Genomic DNA, 15,748 nt, shown 5'->3' with positions numbered 1-15,748 from the left:
GTCGCGCCAACTCTTGGCCATCTGGCCAGTGATGTATATCGGACCAGTTACCCATATATGGAGACCCCTGCATGATAGTCAACAATGTTATGTCAAAACATGCCCAAACATGGGCATTCCCAGATATGTCCTTAATATTGATGACATTGGGACAGGGATCTCCATATAAGGGAATAAAACGTATGTAATTAGTAAAGCCAAGCAGGGCCTGAAGCAATGTAAGACCAGCCATTACTTTAATGAATATGTCTATGTGATTGCTTTGATGGAGCTCACACCCAAATTAAACCAGAAGCTCACCCTCTTCTCTAAACCAGTAATGTGACATTAAAGGTGTTTGTGTTTGTTTCTCAGGCTGACCTGAGGACCATGAAGAGTGTTAACAGCAGCAAGGAAGCAGACAGCCTGAAGGTCCTGGAAGGTCCTGGAAGGTTCATGGAAGCAGGCGTGGCTGACTTCCAGCTCTTCAACAATGCAGCGTTGGAAGGGAAGACCAGCGGCTCTTGCTCCGTACTGGCTCCCCCTGCCCCTCCTCCCCCTCCCAACTCCTCGACCTCAGGTAGGCGTAGGTAGTCACAATGATTACATCATCATCTAAACCAGGGGTTCCCAAACTCTTTGGGCTCAGGGCACCCCTATAAATATCTTTTTCGTCCGAGGCACCCTTACATTATATTATAATATTACCTACATGACATTCATAATTTTCACTCCCAGTACATTATATTTGTGGCATATTTTAGGGATTATGTCAAGAGGAAAACATTGAGATAATTGCCATTTTGGTCAAAACTTACTTGAAATAACTACTTCAAGTTTAAAATGATACCAAATATTTGTTTAAGCGTTCAAATAAATGTAAAATATTACCAAATGATCTCGCGGCACCCCTGGACTCCCGTCGCCCCGTCACCCACTTTGAAAACCCCTGGTCTAAACGCAGTTATTTGACATAATCGCAATTATTTTGTCACAATCGTTTAAATCGTTTCCACGTTGAAAAAGTATTTTCAAACGTTTTAAAAAATAGTGGAAATAGACGATTTCAAATGAAATGTTCATATCATCCCATCCCTACTCCCCAGGCTCCGGGTCCTTCCGTGCGTCCGTCCCGCTGCTGTCTCCGTCTCCCGGCTGCTACGCGGTCCCCTGCGTCCACGTGGAGAGCGCTGTGGACCTGCAGAAAGCCCAGGGCTCCGTGCGCTACCCCGCCGTCATGAAGCTGGAGTATGGGGTGGGGGCTGTGGGCGTACGCAAGGTGGGTGGGCACCGGCGGAGAGTAACCGAGTACATTTACTAGAGTACTGTGCTTGAGTACAGTTTTGAGGTGTTTGTACTTTACTGTGGTGTTTCTAATTTCCAATACTTTTACTTCTACTCCACTACTTCTCGGTTCCAAATATTGTACTGTCCCTACTCCACTATGTTTACTTAAAAACTTTAGTTACTAGTTACTTTGTTGATGGATTATTATTACAAGACATACATGAAACACTTCAACCCTATATACATTCTGGGCATTTGAAAACAGTCTCACAAGCTCACAATGCGCCACGGCACATTGTGAGCTTGTAGATCAACTAATTTCAAAGACTTTTTATACATTTGAAAACTTGAAACGGGACATTAACTTGAAACAGGACATTCTGTACAATGAGTACTTTTACTTTCGGTACTCTTTAGGTACATTTTGATGCCACTACTTTTGTACTTTTACTCAAGTACATTTTGAATTATGGACTTTAACTTGTAACAGAGTGTTTTCACATTGCATTGTTCATACTTTTACTTAAAGGACGACTTCACCACTTTTAAACCTATCTTCATATGATTGGTCCTCACTCTTGTTCATGATAAAATAGCACTTTTCTTTCCTACTCGGCCTGTGTCTCATAGGAGGACTGTTTTAAAAACAAATATAGAGCAATTTTTATTATCGCGAGAACAATGGCTTATGCCTGGATCCCAAGGCTTCCACTTTAACATGGTAACTTTTCAGGAATAGAAAGTCTACAGTTTCTATTATCTTGCATTCTCCATCGATGATGTCACTGGCAAACGGGTTTCTGAACTGCCACAGCCCTCCAATCTTAAAGTGGAAGCCATTGTTCTCACGATAATAAAAATCTAAATATGTTTTCACAAATATTGTTTAAAAAAAAAGTACTCCACCCCCCCCCCCTCCCTGAAGGTATTAAGCCTAGAGGAGAGCCTGGCTCACCTGGAGCGCATTGGCAGTGACCTGCGTGAGGAGACAGACCACCCGGGCATCGGGCTGGGCTGGGGCAACGCCATGACACTGATGGAGTTTGTGGGAGGAACAGAGCATGATGTGGACCTGGTGAGTGAAAACGTATAGGTTCCGAACGGAACCATGTTTATTTAATACCGGAGGACAAGGTCCCCCATTGGGATAACAGCGCCATCTGGCGCTGCAACAGAGTAAAACTCATAAGCTCCCGTACGAGAAATATCATTTGTCGGTAGGGCTGTCAATCACAAACGAGGGCACCGCCCCCGAGTGTATATAAGCCCTGCGGGCTATCATAACTTCCTCTAAAGCCGCACCTCTGCGCCCGCAACTAGCGAACCGAGGGGCTTTATTCTGGGGGACCTTGTCCTCCGGTATTAAATAAACATGGTTCCGTTCGGAACCTATACGTTTATTGTCATACCTCCAGACAAGGTCCCCCATTGGGACTCATACACTCCCCGAGAAGCCATGAACCGACAAGACTGTCGTTCACACCGACCACACCCGGAAGGAGGTCCCGTCAACCGACGTGACCCCTTTCAAGACTGATCCGACCCAGGCCCACAGGGCCTGGGCGTGTTTAGACAGAAAAGAGACCCTGACAGACCGAGGCCTGCCATATGCACTAAGGGCAGACACAGGTCCGCCTTATAATACTACAGTAATATAAGGGAAAGACTCAGGGTCCCCCCCCAGGTATCCTAGAGACAGTAGCAAGCTGTCCCAGGAAGGGGAGAGAGCCGCCCCACTACATAGTAGGCGGGGCAGCAGCACCTAGAACCGTATGCGCCATAGCAGAAGGCGCAACGTCCAGGTGATAGTAGGTCGCAAAGGTGGACGGCGAAGACCAATTCGCCGCCGCACAAATCTCCTCAATGGAGACACCTTTGGACAAAACCCTAGAGGTAGACACACCCCTAGTACTGTGGGCCTTAAGTGCTTCCGGCACTTCAGACCCAGCCCGGGTGTAAGCCAACCTAACAGCATCCACAATCCATCTCGACAGAGTGGGTTTGGACACCGCTTTTCGCTGACGGGCATTCATGACCACGAAAAGCTGAGAAGTAGACCTGCTGTCCACCGTCTTGTCACAGTAGGCCTTCAGGGCCCTAACTGGACAAAGACAATGAAGACGCCTATCCTCCTCCGATGCAAACGGAGGAGGATGGAAAGCCGTCAAACAACAGGTTCCTTCGGGACCATTCGGTTCTTAGGAATAAAACTCAATTGAGGTTTAAGAAGAACCCTGGAGTCATTATTGAGAAACCTCATACAATCAGGGCTCACAGAGAGCGCATGAAGGTCGCTCACACGCTTAGCCGTAGACAAGGCAAGCAAAAGAGCTGTCTTGAAACTTAAATGTTTCAAAGAGGTCCTCCCAATCGGTTCACAGGGTGCCTTGCAAAGGCCCTCAAGAACCACTTGTAGATCCCAAGCAGGGAACAAAAATCTAGTCACAGGTCTTAAACGGTCGACACCGTGTATGAACTTGACCACCTCAGGGAATTTAGAAAGGCCCATGCCTGACACCCCCAGGTGACAGGCATCAAAAGCCGCTAAATAACCCCTAAGCGTAGAGAACGCCAGACCAAGGTCCAGGCGGTCCCGCAAGAAAACTAACGCCTTCTGGGCTGGAGCCAAGTGAGCCACCACAGGTGGCTCCTGTAGCTCACACCAGTCCAAGAAAACATTCCACCTTCCATCATATACCACCCTAGTGGAGGGGGCTTTAGCACTCTGAAAAGTAGCTACAACCGCCGTTGAGAAGCCTGCGGCTAGCAGGTTCTCCCTCTCACAGGCCAAAACCACAGGTCTAGGGCCTGGGGGTCGGGATGGAAGATATCGTCCCCCGCCTGGCGCAGCAGGTCCCTATGCGAGGGGAGCTGCCAGGGGGACCGGTAGAGCAGTGGGGTGATCAGAGACCTCCACACTCCCCTGGACGGTGCCAAGAGAAGAACCTCCAGGTTGGAACGCCTGATCCTCTCCAGTGTGGGAAGGATCAGTTCCAGCGGTTGGAACGCATAGAGACGGCCTTCCGGCCACTCGTGTGCTAACGCATCCACCCCCAGAGGCGAAGGTCCCCTCACTGAGAAGTAGAGGGGGCACTTCGCGTTCTCCTGGGAAGCAAAGAGATCGAACCGAGGTTGACCGAACCTGGAGAAGATCTGTCTCACCACCGCATGGTGGAGAGACCAATCCTCGTAGCGAGGCTCCCCCCTGGACAACAGATCGTCGCCACCGTTCTGAAGGCCTGGAACATGGGAGGCTCTAAAGGACCTCAGGCGCGGTACGCACCAGAGAGTCATCTCGCGCGCCAGCTGATCCAGCGTGCGCGAGGAGAGGCCGCCTTGCTTGTTGAGAAAGTACAAGGCTGCCATGTCGTCCGTCCTGACCAGGACATGACAACCCCGGAGAAACGGTTCGAAATACTTGAGAGCCAAGTAGATCGCCATTAACTCCAGATAACTGAAGTGGTACTCCAACGTGGCCGGGGTCCACAGACCCCTGGCTGAGCGCCCCTCGTGGGTGGCGTCCCAGCCCGAGCGGCTGGCGTCTGTGGTGATCACCTTGCGTGACACCACCACGCCTATGGAGACTCCACTCATTAACAACGCCTGGTCCCGCCATGGGACCAGCGCGTCCATGCAGGCCTGGCTGACCACCACTTCCCTGCACCCTTGCAGGGGAGGAATCCTGAGCGTCAGTGTCCACCGCCAGAACGGTCTCATATGAAACCTGCCCAGGCGAAGAAGTTGCACCGCTGAAGCCATCAGCCCTGCCAACTTCATACACTCCTTGTAACTGACCACTTGGTCCAATTTGAAAGGAGCGAAGACACGTCAGGAACCTGTCCACCCCCTCCAGAGAGAGGCGGGTAGACATCGTGGTCGAATCCAGAGGTATCCCCAAGAAGGAGATCTGCTGGGAGGGCGTCAACATACTTTTGCCAAAAAGACGTTGAAAACCCAAGGCCTTCAGGTGGGCCAACACCAAGTTGGTGTGATATCCCTAATCCAGAAGGGATGCAGCCCCCCCCCCCCTTTTTTCCGAACCAGGAAAAATTCGAGTCCAGAAACCAAGCTGGTTCAGGTCTCGTAAGAGCTCTACTACAGCACCATTGCATAGTACCGAGCTTATTTCCTCACTTAGAGCCCCTGCTTACAAGCGCGAGCTCGAGTGTAATTACCCCAGCTGGAAGCGGGGGTGGTTCAAGAAATGCAATCTAAGGCCACGTGTTACTGACGTAACACCCATAGCTCGGATTGCACAGTCTCCAATGTTTATCAGAATACCATCAAGGGTATTAAATAAACAAGGGTTCCGTTCGGAACCTAACCGTTTCACACAACGTGCTAACGTGCTGTGAAACGAGGGAGAAACCGTTAGGTTGCACGGGGGAGAAGGAACGTTGGGGATTAGCACTTCCGTATCCGGGAAGCTCCCCTCCTTATCCGGTGACGGCCGCGCCAACGGACGTGACGTCAACATGTTGAACGGTGGTGGAAAGAGAAACAGAAAGAGCATTCTGCGAAATACGGTTTGTTACGTAAAAACATTTACCCCAGCACGGGGAAGAACGTGTAAACGTTTAAACCAGATCTGAGGCCTTTAATAGTTCCTTGCAGGGAAAATTAGGCCAACTCATAATCCCACACACCGATAGTGAAACACTTCCTGTCCTGCACTAGAATCGACACTACAGTGCCGTTTAGTGTAGGCAGAGGAAAAATGCACATAGGAGAAACCGCACCACTGTGAACCGCAGTTAACATGGGTGGGAACCTCAGCATGTCTGCAACCCATTCTGATTGTAACCTGTCTGCATGACTGCAAGACTGGGAAATCTGTTATCGTGAGTGAGTAGAAAACCCTGCATGGGCTTCACTACACTGAGCGGTTGCAAGCGAAGAGAGGTTGTCCGTGCAAGTGTAGGAGTGAGCAGGCCACGCTCGCTCAAAACACTTTAAGACTTGGGGACAAGGGAGGCAGTAACCATTTTCATTATCCCTGCATGGAATAAGGAAAATAAATATTAGCGCCTGGGGGAAGGAGGTCCCTGTGTAGTCAGGGACCCCTGTACCCACAGTCCAAGGTCATCTACGCCACCTCATCCCACATGTTCTGTGGGAGGAGTCCGGCTCGGCGTCCCTGAAGAGTGTTAAGATGCTGTACATAACACTCCATACTCCTGTTCTGAACTGAACTCGGCACGACAGTGCCGCTCAGTGGAGACAGAGGAGAATAGCACAGAAGAGAAGCTTTGTTATTGTGACTAATAGCAAAACAGTGGAGCCCATTGCAAACCAGGGAAAAACCTTTTAATTGTCACCAGTCTGCAGGACTGGGACAATAAGTAATCCATTGAGTGAATAAAGAACCCTGCATGGGTCTCTATACACTGACTGGCTGTAAGCAGAGAGGAGGGTCCTTTGTGCTAGGGACTGAGAGGTAGGTAAACAAAAGTTTTGTTTCGACTACCATACTCTTACTGATGACATGGGAAAAAGCTACTGGGCAACAGAGATTTTCATTCTCCCCTGCGTGGGACAGAACTCAACGTCTGCATTCGGGGGGAGGAGGACCGTGTGCCGTCACGGAACCCAGACCCCGTGGAGGGCTAGGCCCTCAACCCTATGTCATCTAACACACCCACTTCCCACAAGCCTTGTGGGGAGAGCTGTGTTCAGTGCGCTTGGGCGCAAGTAAGTGGTCTCCTTGAGCCCCACCATGTGGAAAAAACCACAGTCCGGGTGCCGCAGACCCAGGCCCCCTTCCACTGGCACAGTGGAGGGGAGAGCGGGATGTACTGGGGCGCCGCCGACCCATTCCACTCCTTCTGCATGGAGGAGGGGAGAGAGGGGGTAAAGGCGGAGGTGGGCGGAAGGATGCAGGGTCCTCGTGGAACCGAGGACTTGCAAGACTCACTTGTAGGAGGAATACTGGGAGAAAAGCCTTCAACCCAATTCCATCCCTCCTCATCCTCACTCTCAAATTCATCCCCGCTTTTAACAACGTTGTTCGGAGGCGTGCCACCAGAACATAAGCGTGCCAGGAAGATCCGGGCTCAGCCAGCATGGCCGAGAACGAAAAATCCAAGGGGAAGGAGGAGGAAGTCGCCGTTAGTCACCCCCAGCATGGGGGCAGCCAGGCGGACCAGTAGGTTCTCTCCCCTGAATAAAACGGCGCCAGCCGTACCAGGGAGAGAGGGCGGGAACCGGCGTCGCCGCTCACCGCCCCCGGCGTGGGAGCGGCCAGGCGGGGTCCCTCAAAGTTGCAGACGCCAGCCGTAGGGCACCAGCGGCGCGCTGGAGCCCCCAATAGGCGTTGTGGCTGCAGGCGGGAACCGGAGCCGCCGCTAGCCGCCCCCGGCGTGGAAGCGGCCGGGCGGGGTCCCTCGAAGTTGCAGAACGCCAGCCGTAGGGCCCCAGCGGCGCGCTGGAGCCCCCGATAGGCGTAGTGGCTGCAGGTTGCAGCCCGGGGCGGGAAGCAGCGCTGTGGCGTACAGCGCCGCGAGCCCCGGAGGCAGAAACAACGTGGCGTCGTGGCTGCAGGCGGGAAAAAACCACGCCGCTAGCCGCCCCCGGCGTGGGAGCGGCCGGGCGGGCTAGCAGGTTCTCCTCCCTGGGACGGCGGCCAGCCGAACCGGCGGGAGAGAGGGCGAGAACCAGCAAGTAGTCCCGTGACGTTGCAGCCGTCCGCCGTAGGGCACCAGCGGCGCGCTGGAGCCCCCTATAGGCGTAGTGGCTGCAGGCTGCGGCCCGGGGCGAGAAGCAGCGCTGTGGCGTACAGCGCCGCGAGCCCCGGAGGCAACAGAGTCCGGTGGAGGGAAAAAATCAGGCAGGCCACAAGGCTAGCGGAGGCTAAGTGAAGGAAGCACAAACAGCGGGCACCGCTGCGTGCCCACACAACCTGCCAGGAGAGGCCCGTAGCCCTGGTCGGCGAGACCAGGGCGGCGGGGACAACACGAGAAACCACCGGACAAACATTGGAAAGTCCTAGCCAGCTAGAAGTAAAGAAAATAGCGACACCCAGCTAGGGCGCGCTAGCAATCAGTGCCCTGGTGAGGGCCTTCTAGCATGAGGCTATCAAACAAAGGAACGAGCAAGCAAGGCACTTGCTAACACTCGAAAGACTCACCACATGAAGCAGCCTGCGGGATCATCGAAGGAAATTCCGCGGGTGGGTGTCCTCACCAGCGATAAGTCTCCAGCATCGAGCACACTTCCAGGGGAACAAGGATAGCAGCATGCTAGCCGAGGGCCGTGGAACAACGATAGCTTGAAGCTAGGCTAAGCTACAAGAGGCTATCGGACAATAACAAGCTCAGAGAAGAAGCTGGAAACTTACAGCGAGGAAACAGGTGAGAACGCCGAAACTGTTGGAACTGAAGAATAAGGACGTACAGGAGATATTCTATAAAGGCCGGTGGCCGACTTCCTAGCCGACGCTTAGGCTAAACTTTAAAGAAAATTATACTTATATGGCTGAGTTCGCGATACTCTAGTTGCAGGTAAGCAGAGGTGCGGAAGAGGAAGTTATGATAGCCCGCAGGGCTTATATACACTCGGGGGCGGTGCCCTCGTTTGTGATTGACAGCCCTACCGACAAATGATATTTCTCGTACGGGAGCTTATGAGTTTTACTCTGTTGCAGCGCCAGATGGCGCTGTTATCCCAATGGGGGACCTTGTCTGGAGGTATGACAATAAACATTCATGTTCTACAAGCAGTGGTGTAAAGTAACCAAGTTCCTGGGAGGCACAGAGCACGACGTGGACCTGGTGTGTGAAAACATTCATGATCCACAAGGATGAAGGGTTGACAAAGATTTATTTAAAATCAAAACGTTGAGCAGAGTAACAGCCAGGCACGTGCACACATAGACATCAAAGGGGGCTTGAGCCCCTGCCCTTTTATCCGTCTGTAAAAAGTGCCCTCTCTCCAGACCATGAGTGCTGTTTTTGCCAGACCCATGAAATGGGTAGGCCTACATAAGCAAATGTCGGTCTGTCCCTTTTCTATATAAAGGGTATATATGATGATGACATGATGATGACATGCCTACAAAAGGTATGATGTCATAAATGATGATGACAGACAGGGGGTCTGGCACAACCAGGTTGACCTGGTCTAGTTACTATGGTGAAAGAAATGTAAATGCCCTCATTCCATGCCATACCTGAAAGCAGCATTCAAGAGAATTGCCTTGTCCAGACTCTCCTGAACTTGAATGCAGGATCTTATGTTGAAATAATTGCCCTCTCTGTGTAGAAATCCATGCCGTTACGCCACATCTCCAGTATTAGCTTGATTATGCTTTGTTTATTGTGGTATTAAGTACTGAAAATAGCCGACCTCCAAGCGCACAACGTGTCGTGCTGCGACACGCTGCGAGCTTGGAGGTCGGCTATTTTCGATATTTTCACCAAAAGGCCCTTTTAGAAATGTCAGCCCCTGCCACTCTAACATTCTCTGCACGTCCCTGGTAACAGCATTACAGATCAGATTCTAACAGTCATTCTAACAGAGATGCTATTCTAACATGGTCTTATAAGTACATGCACTAAAAACAAGGGCAACATACAGATAGTTACACACAGTACAGATTTGCTGACAGACTAAGAAGTACCGTTAAGCGTGGGAGATACTAGCCTGGATCCAGCCTGTTTGCTCCGTTCCACATTTTGTATTGTCTTTGTGATGCGTAGAGACTAGTGTTGCCCGATCCCGATCACGTGATCGGATCGGCCGCCGATATGGCCGTTTTTATAAGATCGGAGATCGGGGGGAAAAAAAAAAGAAAAAAAAAAAAAGTTTTTTTTTTTTTTTTTTCAAAAAAATATTTTCTGGGAGTACTGAAAGTTACAGGTAAGGTGAATGCGATATGAAATGTAAGCTTACCATAATCACAGTAATCCTTAATCATTTTCAATCATATTCAAGGGCTTTTGGAGAAATGAGACAGACAGAGCACTGCAGAGGGAAGGTGATTGTGTCAGACTCTGTGTACAGCTGGCAGCTGATGCCAATAAGTAGTAATTGGCCCCTTGTTAATGGATCAAAGGAAGGCAATTATGTCTCTCTGCACTGTCAACTAGCTCAGTGGTTCTCAACCTGTGGGTCGGGACAAATTATTTTGGGGGGGTCCCCAGATGATTAACTTAATGTGCAACATTGTTTTCTCTCTCAACAGTAAACAAATCAACATAAAGTTTAAGTGTATAGAGGGTATCTGCACATTTCGAAAGTGAAAAATTAAGGAATTTTTAATACCTCTAAAATGACAAATTAAACATTGGCCAAATTGTCAAATATTAAAGCCAGAAATTGTGAAAATAGCCGATCTACATGCTCACAACTCCTCGCGTTGCGAGGCGTTGTGAGCATGTAGATCTGCTATTTTCACAATAGAACTGTGTTATACAAAATATACTTCCTCAACTCTTCAGGGTCGGGGGTCCCCAGTTAAAATATGATTATTTTGGGGGTCACGGCCTGAAAAGGTTGAGAACCAAGTGATAGAATGAATAGAATTTTTTTTTCTTCTTAATGCCTTGCCAAAAGATCGGATCGGGAAAGATCGGGATCGAATCGGAAGCAATAATATTTGATCGGTATCGGATCGGGAGCAAAAAAACCCTGATCGGGGCATCCCTAGTAGAGACAATACAAAATGTGGAACGGAGCAAACAGGCTGGATCCAGGCTAGGGAGATACAACTTAGCTGTTAAGATTAACAGCTGTAGTTGAGTTGTAATTAGCATGTGCACTGTGAAAGCTAGTTGACCAACCACTTCAAATTAGTTTGAATGGAGGGCCAAACATATATTTGACGATCTATACCAGGGTTCTTCAACAGGGTGTCCGGGACCCCTAGGGGGTCCTCAGAGTTACTACAGTAGGATAATTATTTTATATTAACAACTTGAACCCTCGCTGAGGAGATAGGTTTGGTGTATAGGTAAAAAAGAGCAAAAGTACAGAGTGAAAGGTCAAGTTTACTAAGCATTGACAATTTATGATTTTAAGTGGTTAAGTGTCAAACTAGTCTATGAATCTATCTATGAAATCGATCAGAATCTCCATCACACATTTATACAATATGTATTGAGGCTGCTTCATCTCCTTCTCTGCTAAGGGGTCCCTAGCCTGAAAACATTGAAGACCCCTGATCTATACATTTCTGCCCCCACAGGTGCTGTTCGACGGGCGTCTGGAGGGTGCCTTCGTGTCGGACAACGGCCCCACGCGGGCGCCCACCTTCACTGAGACCGCCGCCCAGATGCCGTCGGGCCTGGCGGCGGACCGGCGCGCCCAGCTCATAGCAGCAGCGCATCACGCCTGCCTGGGCTGCGGCCTGCGCGACGGCGTGTTCAACGCAGAGCTGAAGATGACGGCGGCGGGGCCGCGGCTCATTGAGATCAACGCCCGCATGGGAGGCTTCTACCTGCGCGACTGGATCCGCGAGCTCTACGGCGTCGACCTGGTGTTGGCCGCCTTCGCCGTGGCATGCGGCGTGCGGCCCCGCCTGCCCTCGGCCACGGCGCTGCCTGCGCGGGGGCACTTGTGCGGCGTGATGTGCGTGGTGTCGCAGCACCTAGCCGCGCTGCGCACCTCCGCCAGCCCTGTGCGCCTGCGCCAGCTCCACCAGGAGGGGGTGCTGTGGCTCAACGAGCTGAAGGCCGACGACCAGCTGATCCCCGGCGAGTACGAGGAGCCCTTCCTCAACGTGGGCGTCAGGGACCCCCGCAGCGGGCGCCACGCACGCCAACGCCTGCTGCCGCTCTGTCAGGGCCTGGGGGTGCACTGCCCACCCCGATACGACCTCACACACTTCCTGTCGCATTTCCGCTAATAGTAAACAACGACCTGCTTAAAGGACAACTTTGATTTTTTTACAACATGAGTTCATACTTTAGATTGTAATTAGAGAAAAGTAAACATCAGTGTTAAAATGATTTCATTTACTGCTTTCTATCGTTTTAGCCATTTTAACGATTTTGATTTCAGTGGGTGGGGGCATGCGTGTGTGGCTAAATATGTATTTTTTGACACAATAAGCCCCTTTCGGTGATGGCGTAAGAGAGGAAGGACGCGCAGAAGGGAGGCTCTCTCCAAATTTGTGATTGAAATTGATTAAAACCGAATATCGTGGAGTAAATTGGCCTGAAAGTGAAGACTAAGAGACTAGTGAGATACTATGTATGACAAAAGACGTACCCAGGGGAATATAAAATCTTATATTACTCGGTAAAGTCACAACAGACACAATAAGCCCATTCCCAAGATGCACCACTATCTTTCATGGGCAGGTGTAACTTATGGGGGCTAGTAGTGTTACCGTAAATAGTAATAAAGAAATCGCCAATGTGTCTAAAAAAATACATATTTAGTAACTTGTACTCACGCACCCACCCACTGAAATCAAAATTGCTAAAATGGCTTAAACGATAGAAAGCAGTAAATTATTTTTTTTTAACGCCCATCTTTTATTTTCTCTAATTACAATCTAAAATATGAACCCTAAATCTAAGTTGTCCTCTGTAACCCCGCCCCCCTCGGAGGTAGCATGAGGAACCCTCCCGGTCGTGTGAATTCACATCATGTGTTCTACATGTTAATGATCATGTGTTGAACATGTTAGGGTGTGAATTCACTCGACCAGAAGGGTTTGCCAGGCAACCCCTCTGTGCCAGTGACTCTTTCTGTTTTCTGCTCTATACTTAAATATCTTTGTTGAAAACCGCTGATCTGCATAAACTCACAGCGCTTTGCAACACGATGACGTGTACTATAGATCTGCTATTTTTGCTCCGCCAGGTCAACAGCAGAGATATTTTTTCTATTCACCCCTGTCTGCAGCTAATCTCCGGTGCCGTTGGATCGATTGACGTGAAACAGTAAACACACTCTCTATTTTCATATCGGCCATTCAACCTGTTATAACAGTATTTTTGTTAAACATTCTTTTTTGTCCAAACATCAAGCACATCGGTATATATTATCCCTATAGTCATGTGATCAAGATGGATGTGTCCGATTTTTCATATTCCATTCTAATTGTTGGCTTCCAAAGTGCTGGAATGGCCTGTTTTGAGCAAAATGCCTCAAATCATGAACACAGCGTCCGATTGCCATGAAACTTTGCACGCACATTCCCACTAGGCTGAGGAAGACATGGCACCCTTTACACATTTTTCTTTTATAGCGCCATCAGGAGAGCAAAACATGTAATATGTTTTCTTAGTTTTACTACATCAAGCAAATCGGTACAGATGATCTCTATAGTCATGTGATCAATGCACATTCTGATTGGCGAAGATTGGCATCTGAAGTTTTCAGGAGGCGCATTTTGAACAAAATGCCTGAAATCTTGAACACAGTGTCCGCTTGCAGTAAAGCATCACATTAACCTATTATAGCGCCACCAGGAGGCAGATGGCTGCTAAACATTTTTTTTTATTACAGATTTTGTCCAAACATAATCGATACAAAGTATCTCATTAATCAAGTCATAAAGATGGACCTGTCCAAGTTTTCATATTTCATTCTGATTGGCTAAGATACTGTAGATTTGTACACATTTTTATCCCTGCTAGATTTGTCCCTGCAAGGGCTATTTGAGAAACGATGTGCAGCCAAAGCAAAAGGGATTTTAAAAGACATTAACCACTCCAGCCATAACATATTCAATGCCTGTAGAAACTCTTGTCCCGGAAAACAATACATAAGCATCCCAAGTACTACCAACAGGATGCGCAACAGTTTTTTCCTCACGGTAGTGAGACTGCTAAATAAGCAGTAGTGAAGGACAGGCTTTACTCTTTGGGCACACTGGACTTGATTATTGTATATTCTAGTTTTTATATCTTTCTTATTTCTACGTTTTTAAATGAATGTTTCTCGAGACTTTGCACTTCACTTTTATCACTTTTAACTGCTGCTGTTGTTTTAAGCTGCACTGCAATGTTTTTCACCTACTGTTTTACATGTAATTCATGTGATGTGACAATAAAGTTCTATTCTATATTCTACTACCCGGCCTGGTGGAGACCATTGTTCTATTGTCTGTTCTGTTCTATTGTTCTACTGTCTGTGAATGTTTTCCCCAGAGGTGTAGGATGCTGGGGTTTAAATGGTTAATAACCTATGTAACATTAGAGCCTCTTGATATATGCCTACGTTTAAAAACTAACATAATTATAGAAACATAGATCATCTGTTAAACTACTTGAACATTTAGACGTGTTTTAGAGATGTGTTTTCAACATGTAAGTGCCTGTAATGACATGTAGGATTTGAACAATTCAGGTTCCTTAAGGACACTTTAACGGTTTCCTTTAATGATTCCTGTTTCGAAAGATTTAAATAATTATTGCCTTCATTATAATTTATAAACACAAATTCAATCAGACATACAAGTATTGCATAACATATTATTGTATGCAATAGTTATAGACCTGTAAGGGTCCATTTGGTTCCATTTGTACACTCAGAGTTACAGACCTGTAAGGGTCCATTTGGTTCCATTTGTACTCTCAGAGTTACAGAGCTGACACTTTCACCCAACATGTAGGGTGAAAGTAGTGGAAAAAAGAGCAAAATGTTTTGCATCCAAATGCCGTGTTTCAACTTGAATGGATACGTCTTAATAATGTTTATTTTCTTATTACATAACTTCCGAAAATACTGTAATTTAACACCTGGAGTGCCTAACATGGGAACGATTGTTAACGATTTCCCATGTGAAGTTGCACGGCCCCGTTAACACGTTAAAGACTCAGTTTGATGAAATAGTTTCACGGAATACTACATCCGGCGACTTCCGGCGCCCATTGAATTGTATTCATCCTGGCTGCAGAAAAATGTATATTTCTCGCCTTCTTTTCCCATATCGCTTGTTGGTCAAAACGGCCTGTTTTCTATGGACCATAACTCACACACGGATCATCACAGTTGTATTTTCTCTTTTCAGCGGGAAAGAAAAGACTTTCGCAGCCGTGAACGTGAACGGGAAGAAAGTATGCTCCATCAACTATACCTCCACATGGTCACTAGTACTACAGTAGGGGTAGGGGCCCTTCTACTGTCCCCTAGTGTAGAGACTAGAGCCCAATGTATTAAGTTGAAGTGTTTAAATAAATGACTCTGCTCACATTATGTGTTGTTGTACACAGACACATCTCTCACTAAGCACGCAGCTGCAGCTGCAGCTGCTGCAGCAGGAGAAGCAGGAGCAGGAGATCAAGCTCTTGAAGGCTCCTGGTCTCAACCCGCCACCCATCATGGCCGCCACATCCGTAGAAACAAACAGCCCCAGCATCCACCACCAGATCAACCCGCCATGGTCATCACAGTGAGAATGTTTTTAAATTTTTTGTCGCATTCCTAAGACAATAATTCAATGACCGAGTGGCTGCTCAGTTGGAGACTCTTTGAGTCTGCCATACGTCCTCATAATAATATGTGATAGATCTTCTAGCTTAAGTGTCTC

General features: G+C 48.4%; 1 protein-coding gene across 1 annotated transcript in view; it reads left to right on the top strand.

The window, feature by feature from the left end:
* The window catches only part of LOC308282219 (carnosine synthase 1-like), a gene marked incomplete at both ends in the record, with an annotated part of 29,501 nt that extends 17,392 nt beyond the window's left edge, over positions 1-12,109 (top strand). Inside the window, 4 exons of the mRNA XM_080722564.1 lie at positions 355-559; positions 1,086-1,258; positions 2,192-2,341; positions 11,450-12,109. Of these exons, the coding sequence (XP_080578690.1) occupies positions 355-559; positions 1,086-1,258; positions 2,192-2,341; positions 11,450-12,109 (1,188 nt within the window). The remainder of the gene's footprint in view (positions 1-354; positions 560-1,085; positions 1,259-2,191; positions 2,342-11,449) is intronic.
* Positions 12,110-15,748: the final 3,639 nt, after the last annotated feature.

The sequence above is a fragment of the Nannobrachium achirus genome (genome assembly GCF_963921795.1).
Source record: "Nannobrachium achirus genome assembly, chromosome: 3".
NCBI lineage: Eukaryota > Metazoa > Chordata > Actinopteri > Myctophiformes > Myctophidae > Nannobrachium > Nannobrachium achirus.
Note: the sequence above shows the minus strand (reverse complement) of the source record. Positions and strands in the feature narration are given on the sequence as shown.